This window comes from Clarias gariepinus, chromosome 15 (assembly GCF_024256425.1).
Source record: "Clarias gariepinus isolate MV-2021 ecotype Netherlands chromosome 15, CGAR_prim_01v2, whole genome shotgun sequence".
NCBI classification, from domain to species: domain Eukaryota; kingdom Metazoa; phylum Chordata; class Actinopteri; order Siluriformes; family Clariidae; genus Clarias; species Clarias gariepinus.
Genome location: NC_071114.1, coordinates 26,414,878 through 26,442,561, shown reverse-complemented (window position 1 = coordinate 26,442,561; position 27,684 = coordinate 26,414,878). Strand labels below are relative to the sequence as shown.

At 39.2% G+C, this 27,684-nt stretch overlaps 1 protein-coding gene across 1 annotated transcript in view; it reads left to right on the top strand.

The window, feature by feature from the left end:
- The window catches only part of LOC128542984 (A disintegrin and metalloproteinase with thrombospondin motifs 7), a 65,394-nt gene that overhangs the window by 17,202 nt on the left and 20,508 nt on the right, over positions 1-27,684 (top strand). The window contains exons 8-16 of the mRNA XM_053513235.1: positions 940-1,083; positions 5,795-5,939; positions 9,508-9,600; positions 9,796-9,941; positions 11,882-12,051; positions 13,662-13,795; positions 15,606-15,726; positions 15,875-16,119; positions 18,455-18,605. Coding sequence (XP_053369210.1) covers positions 940-1,083; positions 5,795-5,939; positions 9,508-9,600; positions 9,796-9,941; positions 11,882-12,051; positions 13,662-13,795; positions 15,606-15,726; positions 15,875-16,119; positions 18,455-18,605 — 1,349 coding nt within the window. The remainder of the gene's footprint in view (positions 1-939; positions 1,084-5,794; positions 5,940-9,507; positions 9,601-9,795; positions 9,942-11,881; positions 12,052-13,661; positions 13,796-15,605; positions 15,727-15,874; positions 16,120-18,454; positions 18,606-27,684) is intronic.

Here is a 27,684-nt window from a genome sequence, read left to right as displayed (position 1 = left end):
CCGAACGCGACGGACCTTTAAGCGTTATTGAGACTTTTACAATAATGATGCCATGAGACAAACATTTTATTACGTGATCCTGAAAATCTAAACCATGGTTAGAACAAACATCCTATACATTAATCTAGTAGTGTAAATACAGTGTCGGAATTTCTAAAATTCTACTCCTTCAACTTGGCTTTATAGTGCATTGCATACAGTTATTTGTTCCCTCTTGGACATTTTTTTCTTCAATTGGCAGAAACATAAAAAGCAACATTACAAGAAACACATCAGGCTTATATGTGAACATCATGGACTATTTTCTTTCAAAACCCTGCCGCATTAAAGAGGAGAACGCATATTGTATCCTCCTGCATGGTGCATTGCAAGCTTAATCATTAGACCCTCTAGGGTCAAGGGTTCGATTCCCACCTTGGGTCTGTGTGCATGTAGTTTGCATGGTGGGTTTCGTCCTGTCTCCAAAGACAGGCAGATTAGGCCAATTATTGTTCCCAAATTGCCGGTACGGGTGTGCCCTGTTGTGGTTTTTCACCCTGTCCAGAGTGTACCCCGTCTGGTGCCTGAAGTCTTCTGGCATAGGCTCCAGGATTCCCTCGACTCCTGTATGGAGATGAACGGTATAGGTAATCAAACTAGTTTTACAATTCATATAATAATGCTGTTAGGAACTTAAAATACTTTTATGCCAAATTTTTTTTTTTTATGATTATTTCTGGGAAATCTTGATTTTTCACTGACATAAAATGTGAACTAATTCTTTGCTTCTTTGTACATTTTATCCATTCAAAATCATCAATCAACACCCAATAACCATTTAGAATGTTTACCCTTGACGTTTTTTTGATGACTATTTAATAAAAAAGTGTTAAAGAAACCACAGAAAGATTATTTTATTCCTTGCTCTGTCATATCATCATCCTTGGCTCTGTGCTTCAGCTTCGGGATCGAACATGACGGCAACGGCAATAACTGCGAGCCGATTGGGAAAAGGCCGTTCGTCATGTCTCCTCAGCTCCTGTACGGAACATCTCCACCCAACTGGTCGCGGTGCAGCCGCCAGTACATCACACGCTTCCTCGAGTGAGTGACACGCCGCCTGATTTGTCGTCTTTCCCACTTTTTATAAACATCAGTCTCTTCCCTAGTAATCAGTCAGATTTTCTGCTTTCCACTGTGTGGTAAAGTGCCTTTTTCAGCTCAGCTGTAAGTATAATAATCATGTCTTGAGATGGCGTGATTACAGGGTTTCAGATAGGATGCTACGCAGGATGTAATTCATCTGACTGAGTAACAGATGGAGTTTCAGTGCATGTAGATTGATTGAAGTGACTTCGCTTGACGTCATGTGTGATGAATTTCAGCATTCTGCTCCGTGTCGCTATCATGTTTTTTTATCATATAGCTGGGTGTAAAAGCATCATCTTGAGATGCAGTGATTGGGCTCAGCTTACTGTGGGTCATCAACTGGATTTGTTTTCGACATGGTCTGAGTTAGCCTCGTATACAGTATCAGTGACTTTGCCAGACAGCTCTGATTTCAGCAAGCGACACCATGGCTGTGTTGTTTTTCCGGTCAGTGTTGCTCTAACAGCTGGAGTGCATTAAGTGTGGGTCATTCAGAGTAGAGTGAGGTGAGACACCTAAGGGAGTATTTTACACAGCAGCTAGTGGCCTGGGACTGAACCAAGCTGGAACATTATACCAAAGCCATGCTGGCTGATTAGTTCACTGTTTCTGCTCACTGCAGCTGGATCCCATCTATCCTCTTCTCCCACACGCATGACTATTTTCATTTTTCCAATGGATTTTATAGTAAAAGGACCTGATGTGATTGTTTAGATTATTAACCTGGTTACTTGGGAATCACTAGGGACCGCCTGATACGAGATTATCACGATACTTAGGTGCTGATTCGATTTGTATTGCCATTCTGTAAGTATCACGATTTCCTAATTGTCACGATTTGTTCTTCAAATTTTGTTAGAATTCTAAACAAGGTTAGCAAATAATTCACTCCCGCTACACAGGACGCTGTACTGCTTGCCAATGTGTAAATAGTTTAAAGTAATTATAGAAAATCTACAACAAAACTTAATAATAAAAAAAAACAAGCCTCCGAGTGGCGCAGTGGTAAAGCGCTCGCCCTATCATCCGGAGATCGCTGGTTCGAACCCTGGGTGATGCTGTTTTCCTCTCACAGCCGGAGGCACAGAGAGAGAGCTGATTGGCCGAGCTCTCTCAGGGGGGAGGGATGAGAGGTACTTGTGCTCCCACATTAGTCACGGCGCTACAGCCAATCAGGGGCGTCTGTAAGCTCGCGCACACGGAAGGAGCGGCTAGCGCTTTCCTCCGAGTGTGTTACTCCGCCCCTAACGGTGCGTGAGCGAGCAGTTCGAAAAGATGCGGTCGGCTCGCGTCACGTGGTTCGGGGGAAACATGGGATGGCTTTCGTCCTCCCGACTGAGTGGTTGTGGTAGCCTTGATGTGTGTGGGAGCCCCCTAGTGACGGGGAGTAATTGGCCACGACTAGATTGGGGAGAAAATCGGGGAAAAAAGAATTGGACAGGACTAAATAAAAAAAAATAATAATAATAATAAAAAAAACTGTGTAGCAAAAAATTTAAGGTACCTAAACGGATCGATTTTTCCTCATCTTTATTATTTAGTACTTAATACAAAATTAACCTGTTAGCCATGAATCATTATATCTTAGTGGCTTTTTCAAATCTGATTGTTTAGAAATAGTTTATTAGTTTTCTATAATAGTTATTATAATAGTTCTGGCAGTAAAATTAATATTAAAAAGCTCATGCTAATATCCTTTTTTAATTAACTTTCTATAGTATAATTAAGAAGTATAATAATGCTTAGTTCTGAAGCTAAATGAAATGTTACAGTAACTTGGTTCTTTTTTTTTCAAATTTTTCAATTACAGATACAGTATACTTAGAATTTAATACCGATATTCCGCACATCAACACAGAATTTCAGATTTTAGACATAACCACAGACGTTTGGCTAAAACAGAGAGTAGATATATACTACTAATTTATACAGGTAGTCCCCAACTTACAAACATTCAAGTTACGAATTTCCACAGATATGAATGGACCATGGTTCTACTTCCGGCTCAATCACGGAAGTGGCTCATGTGTATTGTCCGAAAAATAGACACTGCAGTGCACCAGATTCCAATTGTTCGATGTATTTATAAACCTATAAATTTCGGGAAGTCCTCAACAAAACAGAGTTCAAAGTCCTATACAGTGGAAAACAACTCTGAGACAAAATGGCATTCTGAAATCCCCTCATGATTTAAAAGCGCAGAGACAACACTGTTACATTTCACGTGTGAGATTCATTTCCTTAGGCGTGATTATGGTGCCACATGAAGGCAGTGTGGGGAAAAGGGCAGATTTTCCCAAGTGGATTTGTATGCTTTACATTGTATATTTGTGTCAAAATCGTATAAGACTTACTTTGTCTGTCTTAAAAACAAATTGGACTTACGAACGTGCTCCCAGAATGGAACGCGTTCATAAGTCAAGGACTGCCTGTAATATATAAAACTGCCCCTTGTGGTTAATTGTATTTCTGTAACTTGTCACCATATCACTGCGCTTGTATACACCAATCAGTCATAACATCAACACCAGCACCAAGTGAATTGAACAATATCGATCACCAACTATTATTGGCACCCAAGGCTCACCCATGCCAATGGGGAGCGAAGTCTAGCTCATCCAGGCCAATCAAGCAGAAAAGCCAATGCAGCACAAATTGCCCAAAAAAGACATAGAGACCCTGTAGAGCTATGCACCAACTGGTCAGGGCCGTCCCAGTAACACAAGCGGAACCTAAAACGTTGGTGGTTTTTAATAAAAATGGTGATGTTATGGCTGATAAGGCTGATAGGTATATATTGGTTTGGTTATTAAAGGAAAAGGAAAATTTCTTAACTGAGCCATCTACAGCTTAGGTTCTCAGCTTAGATTCTACAAGTTTTTGGAACTGTACTGGAACGATGAACACCATCCTTTCAAAAGACATCCCTTCAGCTGTTGATGATGTTAGAGAATGCTGTTGCAAACGTTCCTGAATTTCATGCAGATGTTCAGCTGATGAGCGTGAAATCTGTAGGATATGATTTCCATCTTTTTGATCCTCGTAAAGCCGCTCAGTGAACCCTCATGCCCTGTGGATGGGGCCTTAGGGGACTCAAACCCTGGCATTGATTAATAAATGCCTCCCACAGCATAGCATTGCCACTGTTTCTCTTTAATGTGAGACACATCTTTATGAGATTGTGCTACAGAACTCTTTAGGCAGCAGTTAGGAGATGTGTCATGTATTAGATCATAATAATGATTGATCAGGTGGTTAGATGCAGAGTTAGTAAGTAAGTAAGTGCATTTTGAAAGCTATCGAATTTAACCAAAAAAATTTCCAAGGGACTTGTAAAACATGATGATGATAAAGACACCCGCGACTCGAAAAGCATTAAAATAATTGTGTGCCAAAAGCGAATTATCAATGGGAGATTGAAGATCACTTATGTATGGCAGCTTATTCGTCATACACTATCCAAAGCCTGTTAGTCTTGGTAAGCCTGAAGGCTTTCCCAGGCCTGTGGCTTTGTGCCATGTCCTCCCTAGTGATACGGCATGCATGATGAAATCATTCTCCCTCCTTCCCTTCCTCCTTCCTCTAATGAAAGAGCACCACAGAGTAGACTGTCCAGTTGTAGCTTGCTGTCATGTGCCTGGTAGAGGCTGTAGAGAAGATGAGAGGTACAGTAGATACTGGCTGTTTTTTTTTTTTTTTTTTAGATCAGCGATGTGTTGGATGAACAAAGGCGGTTTGAAGTCCAGGGGCTTTACAGATAATTCCCAAACGTCTGGAAAAGGATTTTGCAGAAGATCTAACAAACAGTGACATAAAGGCGTGATTTGAAAGCATTCTGGTTAACGTATTTACTCGGGATTTGGCTAAAAAAACCTGCTCCACTGTTTAACTATGCACTGGTCTCATTTGGAGTGACTGAGGTTTTTTTTCTTCCTTTTCTTCTGAAACGTGCTCAGCATTTGGCCTTTGCTGCAGCACCGTATGGGCTTTCCAGATGATCTGATCAGCATTCAGCTCAGGGAAGTCCTCCCTTCTTATTAATTTCCCAGCTGTTTTGGGCTTCATCAAGTTTCTCAACTATTTCTTAGCAATTCTTTTTTTTTCCCTTTTTAGCTGTTTTTTTAATGCAATACATTCTGCTAGCTATATTCCTAACCTTTCTATATTGCAGTTCTGACTTTGATGAATTCTTTAGCCATTCAAAAAAATTGACCTCGCAAAACAAAAACAAGAATATTTGCTTATCGGAAAAAGCTGTTTATTCTACAATAATGAGAGCCTTTGGGTTTCAGGAGCTAGACTTGCAAGACAAAATAGAAAAAAAAAACCTTACATGCAAATGAGCAAGTTAATTAGACTGCAGTGGGATCGCAGCAGGTGCGTGAATTATAAAGACATTAGCGTTGCCATTAAGTAAGTTTATCTGATGTTTTAAAGTTTATTATAAGGAGCTGACTTGCAACACAAGAACTGCTTCTAACAAATCCAACCATTAATGTTTAAACATTATTCTGTGGATATGAATTTAGCAAAGCAATCTATTCGACTAGCTTATAAGGGGAACATCACAGATGTGAATTTAAACCAGACAGCGACGGACAGGAAGTGAAAAGACAAAAAGGGCAGAATTGTACAGGGATGAACTGTGTGTTTTTCTGCTTAACAGTCGAGGCTGGGGCTGGTGCCTGGACGACCCCCCTGGCAGAAACGAGCTGGCCGCTCAGCCTGTGCTACCTGGCGTTCTGTACAGCGCCGCCCACCAGTGCCGCCTCCAGTATGGCTCCGGTTCGCAGCTCTGTGACGACATGGACGTAAGACATCAATTTTCGTTTCACATTTCACACCCACATGTCCTCGGTGAACCCTGTGCACAGATGCTCGATGCATAAAAGACTTCCGGAAAGGTGGATGTCCAGGCAAAAAGTAAAAAAAAAAAAAAAAAAGGTAGTCATGGTATTACAATAGAGTCACATGAAGTCACATTTGTCCATTGAATACTCTGCTATACAGAGGAGTTCATGGTTGTCTCAATGATTGCAAGGTGCAAACGTCCTCTGGCTGCAAAAATAAGAGAGGACGGTTCTTTCACTCTGTTTTTGTGTAATGGTTTGGGAATAAATGTTTGTTGCATGGATAAATGTGCACCTGGATGAATTACTCGTGCTTCCACATGAATAAAATCTATTCTTGGGCTGCTTACAACTTTGTCAGGGTGAAGAAACCATGTGAAGTGATATGTCAGGGAACAGAAAACGGGAGACTATGGAGGTCAGTGCTTCAGTTCGGTAGTCGATCAATCAGGAATTTCATTTCTAGTGAATGGGAATCACAGTTAAACATGTCCCTGCTGGTTTTGGGTCTTCTTGCCTTTTTTTTATTTGGTGCTCATAGCATTTAGAGTTTTGCTCATCCTTAGGACCCTATGCATATTTCTTTCTTTTTTTGGGGGGCGGGGTCCAAATTTTTCCCCAATATTAGTCGTAGCTAATTCCTCCCCGCACTAGGGGGCTCCCACATTAAGGCTACTAATACCACTCAGTCAGGAGGGCGAAGACTATCCCGTGTTTCCTCCGAATCGCTTGCTCATGCACTATTAGGGGCGAAGTAACGCACTCGGACGAAAGCGCTAGCCGCTCCTTCCGCGGCGCGAGCCGTGATTAATGTGGGAGTGCAAGTACCTCTCCTCCCTCCCCCCTGAGAGAGCTCAGCCAATCAGCTCTTTCTGTGCAGGAAAACAGCATCACCCGGGGTTCGAAACAGCGATCTCCAGATGATAGGACGAGCGCTTTACCGCTGCGCCACTCAGAGGCTACATATTTAATTCTTTATCCAAAGCACTTGCGCAGTTCAAGGTCAGGGATCTTGCTCAAGGGGTCAAGGGTGGCAGTATGGCACTGCCTTGATTTGCCATCACAACCTTTTGATTACTAGCTCAGGTTGAAGCACTGTGCTGGCTCTCCTCTATCACACGACGTCACACACCCTAAACAGCAAGCGTCAGGCTTACTGTAAGTGCTGACGTCTTGTGCTTCCTTTGAGACACATGGGACAATCCTGCTGTGGGTAATAAGTGGAGTGTAAACACTACAGTACAGGGTCGCAGAATACATTCAGAAGAAAGAGCAAACTCCCTTCCTGTGGTTCCATCTCTGCCCCCAGAGAGTATTACGGTTTTGTATGCTTGAGCAAGACCCTCAACCCTTTCAACAGTAAGTCACTGGATAAAAGTGGCACCCAAATGAGCAAACGCTCTCCTAATCACAGACGGCTGTGGCATTCAAGCGTCTCAAATGATATGGTGAAAGCAAGTCTGTTGCACCATTTAGGGGGTTTGGTACTATTTTCAACGACATGGTTATGGAAATTGCTGTAGGGTAAGATTTGTATAGGAGCTAAAACTAACATTGTATATTTCTGTCCTTTAATTCATGACTTTTATTTTAAAGAGACTACAAGAGAATGAGCAACACATGCTGTCGGTTAAAGCCTGATGAGGCAATTTGTTTGGCTGGGATCAGGAAGCTTTTCTTAGCTCACTGGAGAGCCACACGCAGCCATTTATCACCCATGGTGTTCCACTAATTCAGTGTTTACTCGTAACTGAGACTGAATAAACTCGCAGCACGGCTTTGGCTGCGAACCCATAACTCCTTAATGGCCTCCATGACTGACAGGAGCCTGTGGGAGATTGAGATGATTTAAGACATCCTGCTGATAATTGAATACATTTTGGTCTCATTAGGAGCTGGATGCACCACAGAGCTGTCTCCTGCCGTCTAAATTGAAAGAGTAGATAGAACGGTGATATGCAAGGGAGCAGATTTGGCAGGAAGAGGACCGAGTCTGGACCACACACATCTCATTTGCCTGACAGGAAGTCTTCATATCACATTTATCCAGTTACCATAAGGTTCTCAGAATGACATTGTTTTCTCTACGTAAGCCAAAAAAAAAAAAAACCACAACAATAAATGTCATAAACTTGCGCCTAATAAACCACAAACCTTTCCTGTTTTTAACATGAAAGCGAGCAACTGCACAAACACAAAAACAGCTCAAAGGAAAAGTCCGGGTGTTTATTAGGACCGAGTGTGGAACTGCTAACAAAAGGGCATCAGATCCCAATCAGTGTTTACAACTATGATGTCGTGAGATGTCACACAGCATTATGAGTGTGCGCTTCACAACATGAAACGGATTTTTCGTGGCAGTAGGACGGCCCTGACTGATTGTGCTTTCAGCATATAACTGGAGTCTTGTAATCATTTATCATTTGCGAAAATGTCACAAACAGCATGCTTTAATCTTCTCCGAGCTCATTCTGAAAACTGAAAGTCAGAGAGGGTAGCTTGCTGATGGATTTGTAGTAGTAAAAGCGTCTGTGATGTTAACCCTGATCTCCTAAATCTCAATTAAGAAATATAGAATGTTCTGCAGTTCCATTTCCTTAGGTCGATGTTCGCTCTCTGGTGTGGACAACATTAAGTAAATCTACAGATTTTACAAACCCACCAGGCATGATGTGAATATACACAAATAGACCAGAGGCAAGAGTCAAACCCCCAGCTTTGGGGGATGTGGGGCATTTGGGGGAATCTGGAATCATAAAAATGCTTCCATGCATTTCATATATTTCATCCCTAATTGTTGTTGGTCTTTCGGTTGCTCCTGGCAAGGGGTCGCTACAGTGGACTATCCGGTCTGCGCATACCAATGTGGCACAGGTTTTAGGCTGAATGCCATTCCTTATGCAAACCCTCCCATTTTATCCGGGCTTGGGACTGTCACTGCATCCAGTGGCTGGTGTTTGTGCACTGGCTGAGAATCGAACCCGTGCCTCCTGCATGGTATCAAACTATTGTTATTATTTTAACGTCCTCTTTTGTCCCTTTTCCGTTTCCGTACTCTTGAAGCTTAAGCAAGCTAAATAGATTTCCCCTATTGGGACCTCATATAAGAAAATTCCTTTCCCTGGCTTATTGCGCAGCTCAGCTTTTCTCTGAAGGGACGTGGCTCAGCACCAGCTTATTTATGTAGACACTAAAATGGCACGTTCGGAGGAGGAGTGAAATAATGGAAATTTGAGGTATGAACAAATGCATTATTTGAGGGGTATTTCAGCTGGAGAATTAACACACACACACACACACATAACTTGTTGCGGCAGTAGTACAATTTTATGGTGTCGTGGTTAGTACTGCACTTCCAGGGTCCGGGTTCGATTCCCGTCTCTGTGTGCATGTTCTCCCCATGTTTGGTGAGTTTTCAGGTACAATATTGATGTAGATTTTTTTTATAAGATCGTATATATCCCATCATGATCACATTCAGCTGCAGTAAGTATTACTGTTATTCACTATTTTTCCCTCTTTTGTGTAGAACGTCTGCAGCACTCTGTGGTGCACCGTGGCTTCAACCTGTCACTCAAAACTGGATGGAGCGGTGGATGGCACCGACTGCGGTGATGGCAAAGTAAGCGCCTGTGTGTGTTTTCTTTTCTCAGCATGAGCCTTGCATATGTTTTCTGCTTCACTTGCGTTTTCTCTCTCATGATGTAAACAGACTGCTATGCTCAACAGCTGGGATCAGGTTTTGTTGACTTTCCTCCTTCATGCTTCGTGTTGCGATCTTGGCTGACTGCGTATGGTGGTTTTATTTCTTCCTCAGTGGTGTTTGAATGGCGAGTGCGTATCAGCTGCATCTCAGCCAGAGAAAGTGAACGGTGGATGGGGACCATGGAGCGAGTGGTCGTCCTGCACCAGGACGTGTGGAGCAGGAGTGCAGGACTCGCACAGAGACTGCGTCAATCCAATGTACGTGAGTCATATTTATGTAGACGTTAGAAGTGATTTCAGGTGTTTTGATTCCCACCTTTGCGTGCATGGCGGATTGTGCATGTTCCCCCTGGGCTTTGTGGTTTTCCTCCGGGTAATCCGGTTTCCTCCCACAGTTTAAAGACATGCAGATTAGGAGAATTGTCATTCCCAAATTGGCCATAGTGTGTGTGTGTGTAACAGTTCTTACACTCACATTTGAGTACTGCATATAATATAGTGTTCGAACAACATCCAATTCACACGATGTTCTATTTCTCAGAACGCCTTCCGGACGTTAAGCTAGACTCTTTTCTTGCCTTCAACATTCTCCAAAAAACTTATGAACACATTTAAACCACTCACTGCAGTCACTGTGTTGCACAGGAAGTCTCCTTGTGATACTTACGTTTGTTAGAAAACCTGGCGGTTATGTGTTGTGCTTTGCTGAAAATATGGAATTTTAAACCTTTTCACGTTTTCACCGTTTTTACATTAGGGGTAGCTCAGTGGTTAAGGCATTGGACTACGGTTCGGAAGATCCCAGGTTCAAACCGCCAAGTTGCCACTGTTGGGCCCTTGAGCAAGGCCCTTAACTCTCAACTGCTCAGATGTGTAATGAGATAAAAATGTAAGTCGCTCTGGATAAGAGCGTCTGCCAAATGTCTAAATGTGCATTAAAGAATGTTACATGTTTTGTTATAGACTTGCGTGTCTAAGAATAACAGTTTGCTAGAATGAGTAAATGTCACATAATGGAGTTTATAGCGTTCTGCTGTCAAACCGTCCGTATACAGTACACTACCAGTCAAAAGTTTGGATACGCCTTCCAATTCCATGATTTTATTTTTTTCTACACTGTAAAAGGCATCCAAAATATGCAATAATCCCCTTTGAACAGTTGATATTGAGATGTATCTGCTACTTGTGCTCGGTAAAGCCTTTGTAACGCCTCTAATCTGAGGTGCTGGTTGTTAATTGGTGATTTCTGAGCCCGGTAAGTTTTGGTCTCGCTTTCCTGGGAAGGTCTTCATGAGAGTCAGTTTCCTCATGAAGCTTGATGGTTTTTACAAACGTACCTGATAATACTGTTCATGCAAGAACAATTTCAGAGCAGCTGAGATTCGTATTGTGAAATAACACTGATTTAAAATAACAGTGGACCATTGTTGTTGGCGTTGTTTCTTAATTACCTACCTATAAATGTGTTATTTCATAGTTTTGAAATCTACAGTGTTGTTCTACTGTAGAATGTAGAAAATGAAATTACAAAAAAAAAAAAAATTACATGATTCTATTTTCATAGTTTTCACCTGTTGTAAAAAGACATTAATATTCACATATTAACGGTACATAACGTGTTTACTGTTTTGACATAATATGTGCATGTTCACTTAAACATGATGCATGTTCAAGCTCAAGCTTGAACAAGATATATGTGCTTTACAAAATATATTGCATAGGATTGGAGACAGCAGGCTTAGATGGTTTGCATTTTTTCCATAACTAGTCATTTCTTTACTGATAAGATTGTGTGTGCATGTGTTCATGTGTTTAAAGGTTTTACTTTTTTTTAGTGCATGGTAATTCTGATGGATAGGAGCATTTGCATCCCTTATGGCTCTTATCTCTTATATCTAGAAGACTTTCACCAGAAATCATACGATCCTTGAGGATTAAAATGGATAGAAAGCTTATATTTTGCTTCTTTTATGTGTAAAGTATAGTTCATGAACAGTACCTGTGATTTTCAATAGTGATAAGGAAATGTTCAAGACCAAAAAAATTATAGGGCATTCAAATTACTATTTAAGTTTTACAAAACCGCCAAAAACAGCTCCTATTTTCAGTAGCACTTCATGTTGTAACGTCACAACTGTCGTCAAAGTGCAGACGCAATCTCAATACACTGAGAGCTCTTTTCTTTCTGTGTCCTTCAGCCCGAAGAACGGAGGGAAATACTGCCTCGGGGAGCGCCGCAGATACAAGATCTGTAACCACAAGCCGTGCGCTCAAGGCCAACCCAGCTTCAGAGCTATCCAGTGCAGCAAGTTTAACAATCTCCCTTATAAGAGCAAATTCTACCAATGGATACACGTCAATAACCGAAGTGAGGATTTTGTTGATACGTATATGGCTAGCAAATAAACAGCATTAGAAACAGTATTGCATTACGGAAATGGTTGGATGATATACCATTTTATTCTAAAAACACAAACATTAAGCTGGCGATCTCATTTAAAAACTCAAAGCATCTGCTTAGTTCATTTCTCAACTTGTTGACTTTGTACAGTTTTGCCCTCTTATTACTCAAGAGGCTCAGTCTGCCTGCAGAAAAATATAAGATATTGTAAAAATTACATAGTGTTTTAATATGTATCTAATTATTGGATTTACAGTAAGGGTCATTATTATACAGGAGCTACTGTACTGTATATCTACTGTACACGGTGACTCACTCCAAAGAGGCCCCGAATATTTTGTAATCTCTCCCGCTGAAGCAATCTAAAGCAAAAAAATACACTACATCCCTTGATGTGTGTGTAATTGATTGCATAACATGGAATGCTGCAAGTTTCTGGCAGACACATTTCGTCACGGTGCTGAACATGTTCCTGAACATACTGGAAACACTGAGAGTATCTTACTCGTCTTCATATCGGAGTGAAGGCTACGGCGCCCACCTTATCGGTCCGACTCGGTGGCATCCTGGCGTGTTCGAAGCAGCATTTACTGACATTGTACATGGTTTTGTTTGGATTGCTTCGTTATGGCGAGGATTATTGCAGAATATTCGGGGCCTTTTTCGAGTGAATCACCCTGTATATAGTATCAAATCAACAAAAGTAAGAAGTGTGGGGTAGACAAGTGCAGTAGTAATGCGGCTAATCAATCAAATTATATATTATATTAGTAATATTCTTTAGGAGTCTGATTTCAAAGCTCGGGATGTAGTTTAAACCGGACTTGCAAAAATCAGACTGTTCAGATTACTTGAAAGTAGTGTTGGGCGGCGTTACCTTTTTAAAGTAAAAATGTAATGTAACTTTGTAAATCTGTTACATTACACCATTACCTTCTGATAAAAGTAACTTGTTCGAGTACTTTCCATTGCAGAAAATGAAATTACATGAATGAAACGGATTACATTTTTGAAAGTATAACTAAATAACTGAGTACTTAAATGGCGGACCTAACGCGTTAGATTACTCGTTACATCAAAAAAGTAATCCAAGTACTCTAATGCGTTACTTTGTAACACGTTACACCTAACACTGCTTGAAAGTCATTTGATTGCAAACTGGTTCCAATCGAAATATGCCGAAACATTTATTTGGGCTGGCGGTCTAAACAAGGCCTAAAGCTTGTCTTGGTTCAACACATTCTCAAACTAGTAATTTTAACTGGACTTGGGATCCTGAACGCAATCCTGATGCTACAGAAACTCTAAACTCAGTTCCGACCCTGTGTGGGTCCTTTAAGACCCGATTCGATCACTTCTGCTTGGGATTCTGCACCCACTTCTCATAGTGGACATCCTGCAAAATAACTCCGTTCCATATAAAATAATGATGAAGTTGCTGAAAACATGATGCTGTACTGTACATTATGAATTATTAAGGGTGAAAATGTTTTTTTATTTAAAGCTACTTCATGTTTGTGTTCAAATGATCAAGCTTGTTGCATGAATCAGAAATCTTGCACTTTTTTTTATCCCAGTAAATCCATGTGAACTGCACTGCCGGCCAGTGAACGAGTATTTCTCAGATAAGATGGTGGACGCAGTAATTGACGGAACCCGGTGCTACGAGGGTAGCCAGAGTCGGGACATGTGCATTAATGGAATCTGTAAGGTCAGTCCAACATTTGATGTCCCACTGAATATTCTCCATTCAGAATGTAATTACTTTGGAAACCTTCATTGTGCAACAAAGGGCTGCATGCAGAGGAAGAAAAAGCTATTGTGAAAGAGAGTTTCAGCCGCCCCACAAAAGCCTAGCATGCTGATATTTCCACAGTTGTCTGCTTTTTTTAGTTGCCGCACAATTTTCCCCAACTTTTGTCTGATCCTTACATGCCTTCTGCCAAAAACTTATTCATGTGCATAAGTTGTGCAGTATTTATTTAGACTTTCCTTGAATCCCTTCAATCATGCAGTGCACTCATGTTTCCCAGATTTAGTCGATAAATTCAAGACTTTTTCCCCTGGTCAGAAATCTGTCCACGGAATTCTATAGTTTGGTTTAAAGCAAGCACACACCTTTCACAACTTAAGTATGTTTGTATTGGGTTGTAGTTTGAGCACAACACTGACATCATCTATTTGTTTAATTGATTGTAATTTTTTTTATCACGCATGAGTTTTATTTTTAAGTTACATATCTTTTGCCGGTGCAATGTTGTATAAAAGCCTTAGTCTGATTCGAATTCCATTTCCTTATACAGACGCTCATATTTTTACCATCAAGCGATGCTTTTTTGAGAGCACAGACGTGTGGAAACTGCCGAGAAATGTGACTGAGGACGTTTTGAATTGCATGTGCATTGAAGCCGTTTTTCTGAAACTAGCTGTCAGATGTTGGCTTTCCAGTTCAGTCTGTCATGTGTTGCATGAAGATTTTGACAGGAATTCAGGAAGTCAACTTCAAAATAAATGGCACTATTGATAAAGGCTATACAAAGGCCGTGTATTTTCGGATTACTTCATCTTCATTGCCCTTAGATTACCCAGGAGTCTAATACTCACCAAATGACAAAATTTGGTTTGGTGTCATAAATTTTCGATAAGGTCATAATTTCCTGTAATCCAAACTGACATCATATACAGTAGTATGTTTATACAGTATTATTCTTCAGTAATGAAGAAAACGATGTGGCCTTGCACCTCCAGGGTCTGGGTTCGATTCCCACCTTGAGGTCTGTTTGCATGGCATTTGCATGTTCTCCTCCATGCTTGGTGGGTAATAGTACTCCAGTTTCCTCCCACAGTCCAAAGACATGTAAATTAGGCTAGTTGGTGTTCCTAAATTGCCCATAGTGTGTGAATGTTGACCTGAGGTCCTACCATGCTCTTAAAAGTGGAATAAATACAATGGTCTCCATGGTCCCTAGTTGGACTACAGAGGTTCGTAGATGGATGGATGGATGAATGGATATACTACATAATGTTTGAGGTGACACAAGAGTATATAAGTTTCCAAACCTTTCAACTAAGATTTTGCTCATCAATAATATAAGCTCAAATCAAAGAAACAGGGGAACTGGTGGTTTAAATGGTTAAGACTGTGGGTTACTGGGTTTCTGATCAGAAGGTCAGGGGTTTAAGCCCAAGCACCGCCTGGAACCCTTGAGCAAGGCCCTTAACCCTGTCTCTGCTCTATGGGGCAGTGTATATAGGCAAGAAAAACAAGAATTTCACTATGCTGTAAGGTGCATGTGACAAATAATCTTTTTTTCTTAATTAAAGTTAGCTTGCTAAGACAAAATCAATTCAGTTAAAAATTTTAATGTGCTCTTTATTTAAAAAACTGGGCAGTTCAATATTATAATATCATATTAAATTAAATTAGCCATTCTAAAGGAGTTAACCTTTATAGTTTCGGGTTCAGACAATCATTATCTTTTGGTATTGCTGTATCATCATGATTGAACTGTGTTTTGTAGAGCATTGGTTGTGATTATGAGATCGACTCTAATGCAGTTGAGGATCATTGTGGAGTTTGTCATGGCAACGGATCCACTTGTGAAACCGTTAAGAAGACCTTTGAGAAGAGTGAAGGCCTGGGTAGGACATGGATTTGCAATCATTCAAATCTTAATGAGGACCTTTTGAATTGATTGGGCCATAAACTCATAGTTTATTGTTGTTTATCTTACACTTTGTGTAAAATGTCTAATAATTTTTTTTTTTTATTGATTTTATTTTGTCTCAGGCTACGTAGACATTGGCCTTATTCCAGAAGGAGCACGGGACATTCGTATCGAGGAGGTGGCCGAAGCTGGGAACTTTCTGGCTTTACGCAGCAACAACCCCGAAAAGTATTTTTTAAACGGTGACTGGACAATCCAGTGGACTGGAGAGTTCAAGGCAGCAGGGACGGTGTTCACGTATGAAAGAACGGGACAGCTAGAGAACCTGACTTCACCCGGACCAACCATGGAGCCTGTGTGGATTCAGGTACTCACTCAGTCACTTATCATCCAAGGCACTGTTTAGATTATTCTGTATACAGGGTCACAGGGGCTTGGAGCGCATCCCTAGAGACTTAGGGCATGAGACGGTGTAAACCCCCAATGTGCACACACATACACACACTAACATGCTTATTCACACACTACGGGCTGTGGGAGGAAACTGGAGTACACAAAGGAAACCCACCAAGCACAAGGAGTACATGCAAACTCCATGCACAAATACCCAAGACGGACTCCGGATGTTTGAGGCGACAGTGCTAACCACTACGCCACTGTGGCACCCATTTTATAATATTAATTATATACAATGGAAACTTGGATTACCAGCATAATTTGTTCCGGAAGCGGGCTTGTATTCCAAAACATTTGTAAACTAAAGCAAATTTTCCCATAAGAAATAATTGAAACTCAAATTATTCGTTCTACAGCCTAAAAACATAAATACATAAAAATAATTAATACAAAATATAAAGTAAAAATAAAACTAATTAACTAATTAATGTTGAGCAGAAAGAGTGTGTGTGTGTGTGTGTGTGTGTGTGTATTTGTGTGTGTGTTTAAAGCAGAGAGGGGTGTGGGGGCTATAGGCGAGACACACATAACGACAGACTGAAACAGTGAGAGAGAAAATGGATTTTTAACCTTCTTATGAGACTTTCTTTTACTTTACATTCGCGCACACACGTGTGTTATAAGAAACAGTATACGCGTGCTGTACACACGAGCTTACATACACAAAATAAAATCTGTTTTACACACACACACACACGTGGTCACAGTGTTATAGTAAACAGTACATGCATGCACGGATGTTGATTATACCAAATATGTTGATTATATGATTGGTCTGCACTAAGACCCAGCAGGGGAAACGATTACCCACAATTCCGCAGCACAAAAGAGCGAAACACCGTTGGCTCAGTTGTGATTAAGTGACGCTCGGCCTCAAGATAATAAGCGCATGCATGATACATGATACTCAGCACTCGTAAAACAAGACTTGCTCGTTTTCTTAAGTCAAAATTTATTAAAAATTTTCGCTTGTCTTGCGGAATTTGAGCCATCTGAGGTTTCACTGTACAACGCTTAAAAGTTAAAATGACATATCTGCTGTAATGTGACTTTTAATGGAATCTTGTGAAATTTTATAGAAACACATTATATTATGAGGTCAGCCTTTTTCCGAAGGTATTGGATAATTTGTTTTATATACAGCTTGTTTACGTTATGCTGTTTCATAAAAAAAAAAAAAAAAAGAAACAAGTGCATATGAAACAGCCATTTGTATTTCGTATTCTGTATGTGCATGGAGAAAAGTCTGCACCGCAAACACAATTTATGATTCATCTCTATATAATCTGTCTCCCTTGCCTTTCAGTTGTGCAATTTTACCTTTGCACAGAATAAATGATTCATAATATTTTCATCTCTCATCAAAGACTTAAATCCCGCTACTGATCTAAAGTTTATAGGCTCTGGGAATTTTTATCTTGTCATTCTAACTTAGGCTTTAATTCTTTTTTTACCATGCATGATATTCTGAGCATCAAAAAAAAAAAAAAAGCCAATATGAATAATCAAATGTAAGTGAAATTCCTCTTCATCTTCCAAAGGGAACGCTAAACAAGTATGATTTATAGGCAAGAGGTACGTGTCAGAAGAGGCCTTTAATTTGAGCCAGAGTGCTGTGTTCTAACCACATGAAAGTGCAGACAGGATTCATTAGTGCTGCAGGCAAGACGGGGGGGGGGGACGAGCAGGGACCTTGACTTAAAGGGCTTCTTCACACGGAGGAGGTATCTGCGAAAGCTTGGCAAGAAGCCTGTGTACATGAGTTTGTGTGTGTGTCGAAGTGTATTTTTATTTGACACCGCAGTAATTATCCCTGCTTCTTCCCTATGTGTTAAGGGTGCTCCCGATTAGCTTCCCTCTTGTGCTTTCAGGCAAAGTACTGGTCATTAATTCATCACAGCTTGTTGGAGAGTTTTGTTTTGAGCCTCTCACGTGACATTTTTAACCTCTGATTAAGATCTATCCTTTCTGCCGTCTGATAAAAAATTGACATGCACCAGAGCAACTCTTTGGATTACGACTATATATGTCACTTACTATATTAATTTATTGTTGAACTCATTTGTGGTTGCGTCAGCCTGAAGCAGGATCGTGTCCCAGACCTTCTCCCTTTCACCATATGGAGAAACAAGAAGGCCTGATGTTTACATTGTCCTCGTTTTGTACAGAATTGCTCCCTGTGTTTGTATGTCCTTGAATGTGTTTTGGCTCGAATTGCAGCATAATCCAGCGTCTCTGCTCTCCAGCTGCTCTTTCAGGAGACTAACCCGGGCGTGAGGTACCAGTACACCATCAATAGAGAAGTGCTGACTCCAGAGTCCAGCAGTGGAAACTCTGTCTCTGATTTCCAGTGGAAGCGTGGAGCATGGACGGAATGCAGCGCCACATGTGGAACAGGTACAGTATTTAAACCTTTAGGCAACAAAGATCAAATTCAGAGTTGAACAGTTACTAGCAATAGTACAATTAGTCTGTAACTACTCAGAGACTTGTATACTTGTTGTTCACCGAGTTGGCAACTAAAGTTCAAAAAGTTCTTTAATGTTTAAAGAGAGAGTTCCGTTTATTTAGGCATGGCTTATTCTTAAACTCATTTTCTATCCAGGGCTTTTATACAGCGCCAGAAAATAGTTATGTAAATGCTGATTAAAAAAGTAAGATTACACATTTTTGTTTTCCATCAGATGTAATGTAATATGATAAAACTTATAAGGTATTGCAATTGAATATAAATAAAGAATAATATGAGGATGCTTATAAATGATAAGATTATTGAAAGGAGAAAAAGATAAATAAAAATCCAGTATTTTGCTGCATTCATTTTCCTAGTCACATTAATATTAGGGCTGTCAATATTGACGTGTTAACGCATGTGATTAAAGTGCCACTATTATGCTTTTTCAAATATCAAATATTTTCTTTTATGCAGAGTGTCATGTAGCTGTATGTGAACATAAACTATCTGCACTATCTGTGGCGCTGACAGTGAACGATAAATGTGTTTTTGACTATTAAAAAAAAGAATCGGCTCACATTTACCTAAACGAGTTGTTAGCAAATCTATTTTTACTCTGTTACAGATCCACGTCACTCCGTAACATATTTGCATAATGTCCGCCCACGTTCTACGTCACGAACAACTCGCCCGCCATCTTACAATTAACATTACCACACTCTTGTTAATGTGACCGAGCAATCATGCCAGGTTAGCTTAAACACTTTGAAATCTAAAAACACAATAAAAACAAGAGCACACGAAATCCTTTTTAACTGTTTATTCTCCACCATTCACCAAAACTGAACTTAAAACTTGCGAAGTGGCAAGGCTTCGCGTGTGCGACTGCATTTTTTCCCTCTGGGCTTGCCGTAGAAGCTACGTAGTAATGTAGTAATGGTGGAACAGCGCTGCCGTTATTTGTTTGAACAAGAGAAGGAGAGATTGTTGTGGATCATTTTCTTTCGAAGATTTTTTTTATCTTTGACTGGACATATTCCCCGGACTTCTCATCCTCTAACACACATACAGTAAACACGGACTTTGGACATTCTCCACTCACTCGCACACATACACATACCGTTTATTATATATAGTTTGTAAATATTGTTTATATCTTTCTTTGGTTGTGGTGCACCTTTCTCATTTACTTAATTTAGTTTGTGTTTGTCCTTTTTGCTCACCGGCCTTTTTAACGCAACACTGACACAAAGATAAAGGGCCTCTCGATTTTTGTAGCCACAGTTAATATAAAATTAAATTTTACCGTGTCGTTACACGGTAAAACCGACGCCATCTTTTCTTTGTATTGACGGGTCTCCAGAGCCGTCGTTCAGTTATGGTGATGGGCGTTTCATTTTTCAAAACACGCTGTAACAGTTGACCAATTATAAAGGACTGCGCCATCGGACCAATCACAGCAGTGAGGGCTCACGCAAAGGAGGGGTTTAGACAGACTGAATCTTCGAACTGCTTGACACAAGTCATTTACGAATCATTTAGAAATTAGGTAAAATTAAATCTATTTTTGGAGAAAACCAAAGTGTTTTTTGACCTTGCATACATGTAAACCTGTTTTAAGAGACTCAATAGGCAATATTAGCAACCTTTAAAATGGCAAAATTGGGGCACTTTAATCTAGAAATTTTAACCCATTACAAATTTGACAAAAAACTAAAATATGACCAAGTTTACCCCTAATGGCTTCCGATAATTGCAGCGCGGTTACCCGGCTGTGTGTGATAATGGCACGTTTAGCGCGGATAATAAGATGACCAAGGAAACATCACCAGGTGTGCTAAACAAGTTTCATTATAAAAATATAATAAAATATTGCATGTTTATAATACAAGTAAATCTAAGTACAGTAGAACCTTTGATCACGAGCATAATTCGTTTCGGAAGTGGGCTCATATTCCAAAACACTCGTAAATAAAAGCAATACTTTCCTAAAGAAATCATAGAAACTCAAACTATTCGTTTTACAGCCCAAAAAAATAAATACATAAAAATAATTAATACAAAATATAAAGTAAAAATAAAACAAATTAATCTGCAGTTTACCTTAAAATTTGTTATTAATCATGATTAATCACAGACTATGATTGTGCTTAACTAGGTTAAAATGTTTAATCGATTGACAGCACTAATTGATAACTGATGGGATTTAAAAATGGGATTTTTAATGGGATTTAATTTTACAATCTATCCATGCTATTCAGACAGCAATATAGCACATGATCGGGTACATTCTATTGTTTTCCAGGATGTTTTAATGATTGAAACTGATTGTTTTGAGACAGAAAGCATGACGCTTAATCAAAGATGAAAATTCCTCTATATAAATGATGAGAGTTGACTAAACGACACATGGTAATAAGGTTAATCTAATCACTTAAACATCAATCGGCCGTAACGCTAACACTGCCGCCAGCTGAATTCAATAAATAAAAATGATTATCAATTATATACCAGTAAACTAGTGATAGGATCATGTGCACTCATGGCTCATTTACACCTGTGGGGATCAAAGGCCAGTCTGTCTGGCTGATCCAACAGAAAATCTAATTTAGCACAAATTATTATAAAAAAAAGAATCCATGTGATGTGTTGGACAAACAAGTCTGATCCATGATCTGATCTGCTGTTAACATCCAGGTGGCACATACAGTACCACAGCACACCTTCAGAGGTCTTGTAGAGTCATGCCTCAATGGCTCAGAGCTGTTTTGGTGGCACAAGGGGAACCCTAGTCTTTTATTATGTCTTTTTGTGGTACGGCGAGTTAGTGAGGGTATGACCTTTATTTCAATAGCTTTTAAGTTTATTAAGGTCGATGTAAACACATGATCAATCTCGTAAAAATAATTAACAAATGTGATAACCTGAGAGCAGTGCACGAACTCAGAGTTGCATCGTCTCGTGAGGTATGGACCACTATACAAGAGGATGTGGTTTCCTGTTGGTTCTGAGATGCCTTTGAGTTGCCTTGTTAGTGAAGTCTGAATAAATTGAATTTGGTGCAGTTGTTGATTTGCAGTTGTCTCGCTTTGGCAAGATGTGACACAGTGGGCACAGCTGGGTTTGATTCAATTTAAGCCACTTGTGCCATGCCTTTTTGTATTTTTTTTTCTCCATTTCATTCACAGCATCAAACAGGCAGGTGCTTAACGGAAAGAGACTCTTCAGACAAGAGGATTGACAAGCTGGATGATATGAGTGTGGATGAATGATTAACAAGAAATTGAGTTTGAGTGGTTGAACAAATGAGAGCAACAAAATGCGAGATTTAAATAGAGGAGAAAAAGCTGTACTAATTAACACACATGATCCAATACTCTAGGATTTTCTGATTGGAAATGAAAAAAATATATATTGTTGTGTATAACAGGACTGTAGTAAGCTTAGTACACTGAAAGACTGGAATCATGAAATCTTGTCCATGACTTTATTGTCATTTTTGTGACAATTCTTTTCAGGAAAGATGTGACACACACACATACACCCAGTTTATTGCTGCCCAGCCCGATCCTCTCCCAGTAAAGCTCTCACCTGTACGGTCTTCATTTTCCCCCAAACTCACTGCAACATAAAATGATTATTGGACAAATTCCCCACAGGTGACATTTTTCTGCCCCTCTCCTCTCTTAGATGCCCCTTCCTTCATAAAGCTCTCAGCTACACCCTCATTGCTTATCTCATTATACATTTGTGCAGTTGAGGGATAAGAGCCTTGCTTAAGGGCAACCACACTGTTGGTGCTCAAGGGACCAACAGTGTGATAACTTGGTGGTCGTGGGGTTTAAACCCGGGATCTTTCGAACCATAGTCCAATGCCTTAACCACTGAGCTACCCCTGACCCGTGCAACTTGGCGTCCTTCTTGCAGGGGCCCTGATCAGGAAATCTCTGGTCTTTTTGTGACCCAAGTTTCTACCATCAGGTCATGGTGAGCTGTCTGGAATAACACTGTCGTGAAATTATGACAGTGCCGCCCATAAACCTGGAGATGCAAGCAAGTAAGCTCTTCATGATGGTTTTTTGGTTGCACACCCCTTGCAGATGCTGCTTCTATAGTACATTATGCTTATGATATACAATACCAGTCAAAAGTCAAATAGCATTGGGTAATTAAATAACAACAACAACAGTCAGTTGTTATGTTAAGACACATTTTTTTAAACAGTTCCAGCAAGAAAAGTATCGTCAAGTACATTTGAAAACCCATTAAACACCATGATGAAACTGACTCTCATGAAGACCATTCCAGGACAGCAAGGAGGATCATCTTCACACATGAGATGTGAAAATCTGGTGTTTCATGCACTGGATCTGTCAAGACAAGTTTGGTCGTGAAATAGTGCCTCTAATTTTTTCACTGAGAAATCACTACAAGAATACTGTATGTAGCCAAGTCATATAATTTGGGGTCACCCAGTTATCTTTACTTTATATTAAAATGATCAAAGCTTGTCTAGCTTCTTCCACTTTATATCCTTTTTTCCATATTCAGCATACTTCATAGAATACTTAATATACGTTTTTTTGTTCTTTATATATTCAGTTCCTCTTATCTATAATTCAGTAATTCCCTACTGGATAAATCTGCTCATTAGAAGTGTGCTAAACTTATTAAGTCTGACCTTACTGCCCAAGAAATAATGACGAATGTTGACACACCTCTAGTTCCAATAAATACACTGTAGGGGCATGTTCTTGTGAATCAAATGAAGATTATAATGAAAATACTAATTATTGGTTCACTATTCTTAGAAATATGAAAATTTATTAATAGAAAGTCATCGGTCATCATGGAAACTCATGGTATACGAATGAGATTCTGAATAAAGGTATTCCCATTTATCCTGTCTAGGAAGAGGTGTAAATCCCAAACTTACATGGCACTATGGAATGTAGCACAACCTTATAGCATTCTTAGAAAACAGTTAACATGCCAGATGTTCCAGTATTATGCCAGTGTACATAATAAATAATAAAAAAAACATAATAATAATAATTAAAATAATAATTATAAAAAAAAAATAATAATAATAAATAAAATAATAATAATAATAATAATAATAATAAATAATAAATAATAATAATAATAATAATAAATATAATAATAATAATAATAATAATAATAAAATAATAATAATAAAAATAATAATAAATATAATAAAAAAAGAAATAATAATAATAATAATATTTAAAAAAATAATAATAATAATAATAATTTAAAAAAAATGCCAGTATTATTTATATTATAATAATGTTGATATAAAACACACATTATATTTTATATTGGATAGAATAATTTAATCATTTAATAGTATATTTAATATTCATAGTGAAAATATATATAGAAATTAGACTATATTCCAAGTTGCATATTCCAAGTCTCTTCAGCCAGAACATTCTTGAATTCTTGGTTTAATGACAGTAACAGGATTATATGGGCTTTGCAGTTTCCCTTTATCCTGAGCTCCATTTTCTTTTTTAAGGGCCTGGGAAAGTTATGGTTTAGGCGGTTATTGCTCTGTGTTGATGATGGGTGAAACAGGGGTTTGAACCTTACCACTGTAGGGTTGCCACTGATGGATCCTTGGGCATGATTTTTACCCAACACCACATACAAGCCAGCCAATAAATGAGGTGCCAGTCCCAAGCCCGATTTATGATCCGGCCGATGTGTCAAACCTTGGGATAAAAGCGACAAAGTCAAAGGGGGAAATGTTTAAGCACATTGGCTGTAGGTCAACCGTCACACAGGGAATTTGGTTGAGTTGATATAATGTTGAGGTTGTACTGTACAATGATGTTACTGATGCATGCCTGGGTAGCAATTTCCTCATATGGTCCCCTTAAAGATTCATATAATAAGTGAGGACAGTTTTACTTAATAAATAACCAAAAAGATATCTTGGATTTCATTTGACACAAAGTTTCAATGCATTCCAAGCCATGGTTTATAAGTGGAACAATCCTCACTTATCGCACGACTCCTTAAGGAGGCCATATGTGCATCCTCAGAAGCAGTTGGTAACTCTCTGTATGATGAGAACTCCAATCAGAAGTGGGATGCAGAATGCATCAGATGGTCTCTGTATGAGATAAGGGTTGGAAAGTTACTATAACAAAACCATTGACATTGGGGACTCCTTCTATAAATCCTGACTAAACCTCTTCATTAAAAAACGGGAAGAGAATTTTTCACTTCTGTACGTCTTATAAAATTAAAAAGTTTAAACTGTCTCATGAAGAACATATTGTAGATTATGCATTTGAAACTTAGCAGTCAGATAAGTGAATGAAAAAGCAATCATGTGTTATATTGGTAAGTGAGATGTGAAACATGCACTGGATCTGTCAAGACAAGTTTGGTGCTAAAATTTCTGAATATTTTTTGTTCTTTATATATTCAGTTCCTGTTATCTATAATTCAGTAATTCCCTACTGGATAAATCTGCTCATTAGAAGTGTGCTGAACTTATTAAGTTTGACCTTACTGCCCAAGAAATAATGAAGAATTTTGACACACCTCTAGTTCCATTAAATACACTGTAGTGGCATGTTCTTGTAAATCAAATGAAAAAGTAAAAGTACTAAGTATTAATTAAATATTCTTAGAAATAAGAATTTAGGATTTTTGTGGAAAATGTCTCAGTAGGAAGTCATCAGTCGTCATGGAAACTCTGATGAGGCAGAGTTATGATCTGGGGTTGCTTCTTTTAGTCAGATCTACTGTAGGTTCAGCAACACTATATGCTCCAACCTCTGCTCAACCCTGACGACCTCAATATACTGAATAACCAGATTTTTCCATTAATGGAATTTTTTCCTTGATGGCATGGGCATATTCCAAGATTCCGATGCCAGGAGTCATCAGACTTAAATTGTGAAAGAGTGGTTCAGGACACCACAGGATCACGCATAGATTGGACACCCCAATCTAGTCTACACCTAAACACCATTGAGGATCTTCGGAATGTGCTAGACACAACTTTACAGGGCATAACTGTCCGACTCTCCCATCATCAACACAAGATCTTGGAGGAAATGTAATATGATTCTGGACTGGAATAAATGCTGTGACATTGCATAAGCTTATTAAAATGATGCTCTGGTCATGATTAAAGCAAAAGTGAAACTTTGTGTCAAATACAATCTAGGCCATCTTTGTGGTTATTAAGTAGTACCATCCTCAGTTATCACACAAACATAAAACAAATTAACCTGCACTTTACCTTTAAAAAAAGTAAAAATAAATCCCGATAGATAAGCGTTTTCATTTATGTGCGCAGGCACTGTGTGTTTGTGTGTTTGGGTCTGTTGGCACAGTGTCAAATTATGCGTGCACACACACATAACGACAGGCTGAGGGAGAAAATGCGTGCACGGATTTTGATTATACCAGTAAGAGACGCATGCGTGATACATGATACTCGGTACTCGTAAACCAAGAATTGCTCGTTTTTCAAGTCAAAATTTATTTAAAAAAATTTTGCTTGTCTTGCGGAACACTCGTGATTAGAAACCGTGTTACTTGCAATCCAAGGTTTCACTGTACCAATTGGGGACATCCATCAGCAGCTAGTTATCTTCTTGTCATAAGAACTTCAACCAGAATCTTCACCACAAGTGCAATTACAGCTACTACTACTATTTCAGTTCGGATATTAATTTATTGATTTTTGTATTAATTAAGTTAATTTATAATATTAATTTGGTTCTAAATAAGACAGGCGTAGTAGATTCAGTCCAACTCTCTGTACACATTTGCGGTTATTGGCCGGGTACTTCAACTCATGGAGGAATAAGATGTGCAAATGTAAAGCACTGCAGGTCGTGAGCTTGTCAGGAACTGGAGCTGAAAACCCATTACCGTATCGTACATCTGTTCTAGCCTTTAGGAAAAGGACATTTTCCTGTTCGTGGCATAATCACTCGCCTTTGTGCAATCTGTGGACACTTTACGAGTTGCTGAAAAAAAAAATGACTTACTTCTTTTGTATTTGATTTACTAGCTTGCAAAGGACAAAAGAGAAAATATGTCACATAAAAGGTTTTCTGATGTTTTACTTTCAGTGGAAATCGATAGATGTTCCGTGTGTAACCTAATCTTAGCATTAGATACACTGCACACAATCTCTATTTGATTTTTAGGGTTTTGAAGACTCATGCAATTGTTATTTTAAAGCATGATTTGAAAAACACTTATTATATTAATGCATTCAGCACAGAATTTCCACACCCATACTATCTCACTCACACACACACTTGCTTATGGGCTTTGTGAAAAAAAAGTTCTGTTATCTGAGAATACAGATGCTTCCAGTGAACTTCCAAACTTCCAGTTTGAGGAAGGACCACATGGTCACATGTCAAAATGAGAAAGGCGTCCAAGTCAAACTGGATTTATTTCAGTAAAACATTAAATAGTGCAAACGTTTTAAAAAAGTTTGTACGCATCTGTCTGTGGGAACTCAGTCATCCTCAAATACCACTTGCTCATTATTAGGTTGTTGGGATTTATTACCACACCTCCCAGTACAGTCCTGTTCTCTTTCCAAGCCATTTTCACATGTTCGGGCCACGACAGGATTAGAGGCCAGCGTTTCATACATGAGACAGGCATTCCGATCATGGCTCTGGCACACTGAGAACACTTTCTACCTTGATGGTATCGAAGCACTAGTGAAACACTCGGATAAGTGCACTAGTGAGCAGGGGATTATATAGAGAAATTAGGAGAGTTTTGACTCTTATAACTGTAATCTGTCATTCTGCACAACCAGACGTCCTGGTTTGACTTGAACGCCCCTTGTACTTTTGACTGTATTGTACAACCCTAGAACAGATAACTTTCTGTTTAGAAAATGTTCCAAAACGATCCCTTTTTAAGAATCTGGGACCCTTAGCCATTCGAAGTAGCGTTGAGGAGCCATTTTTTAGATAATGCATTTCTTTAAAATATTATTTA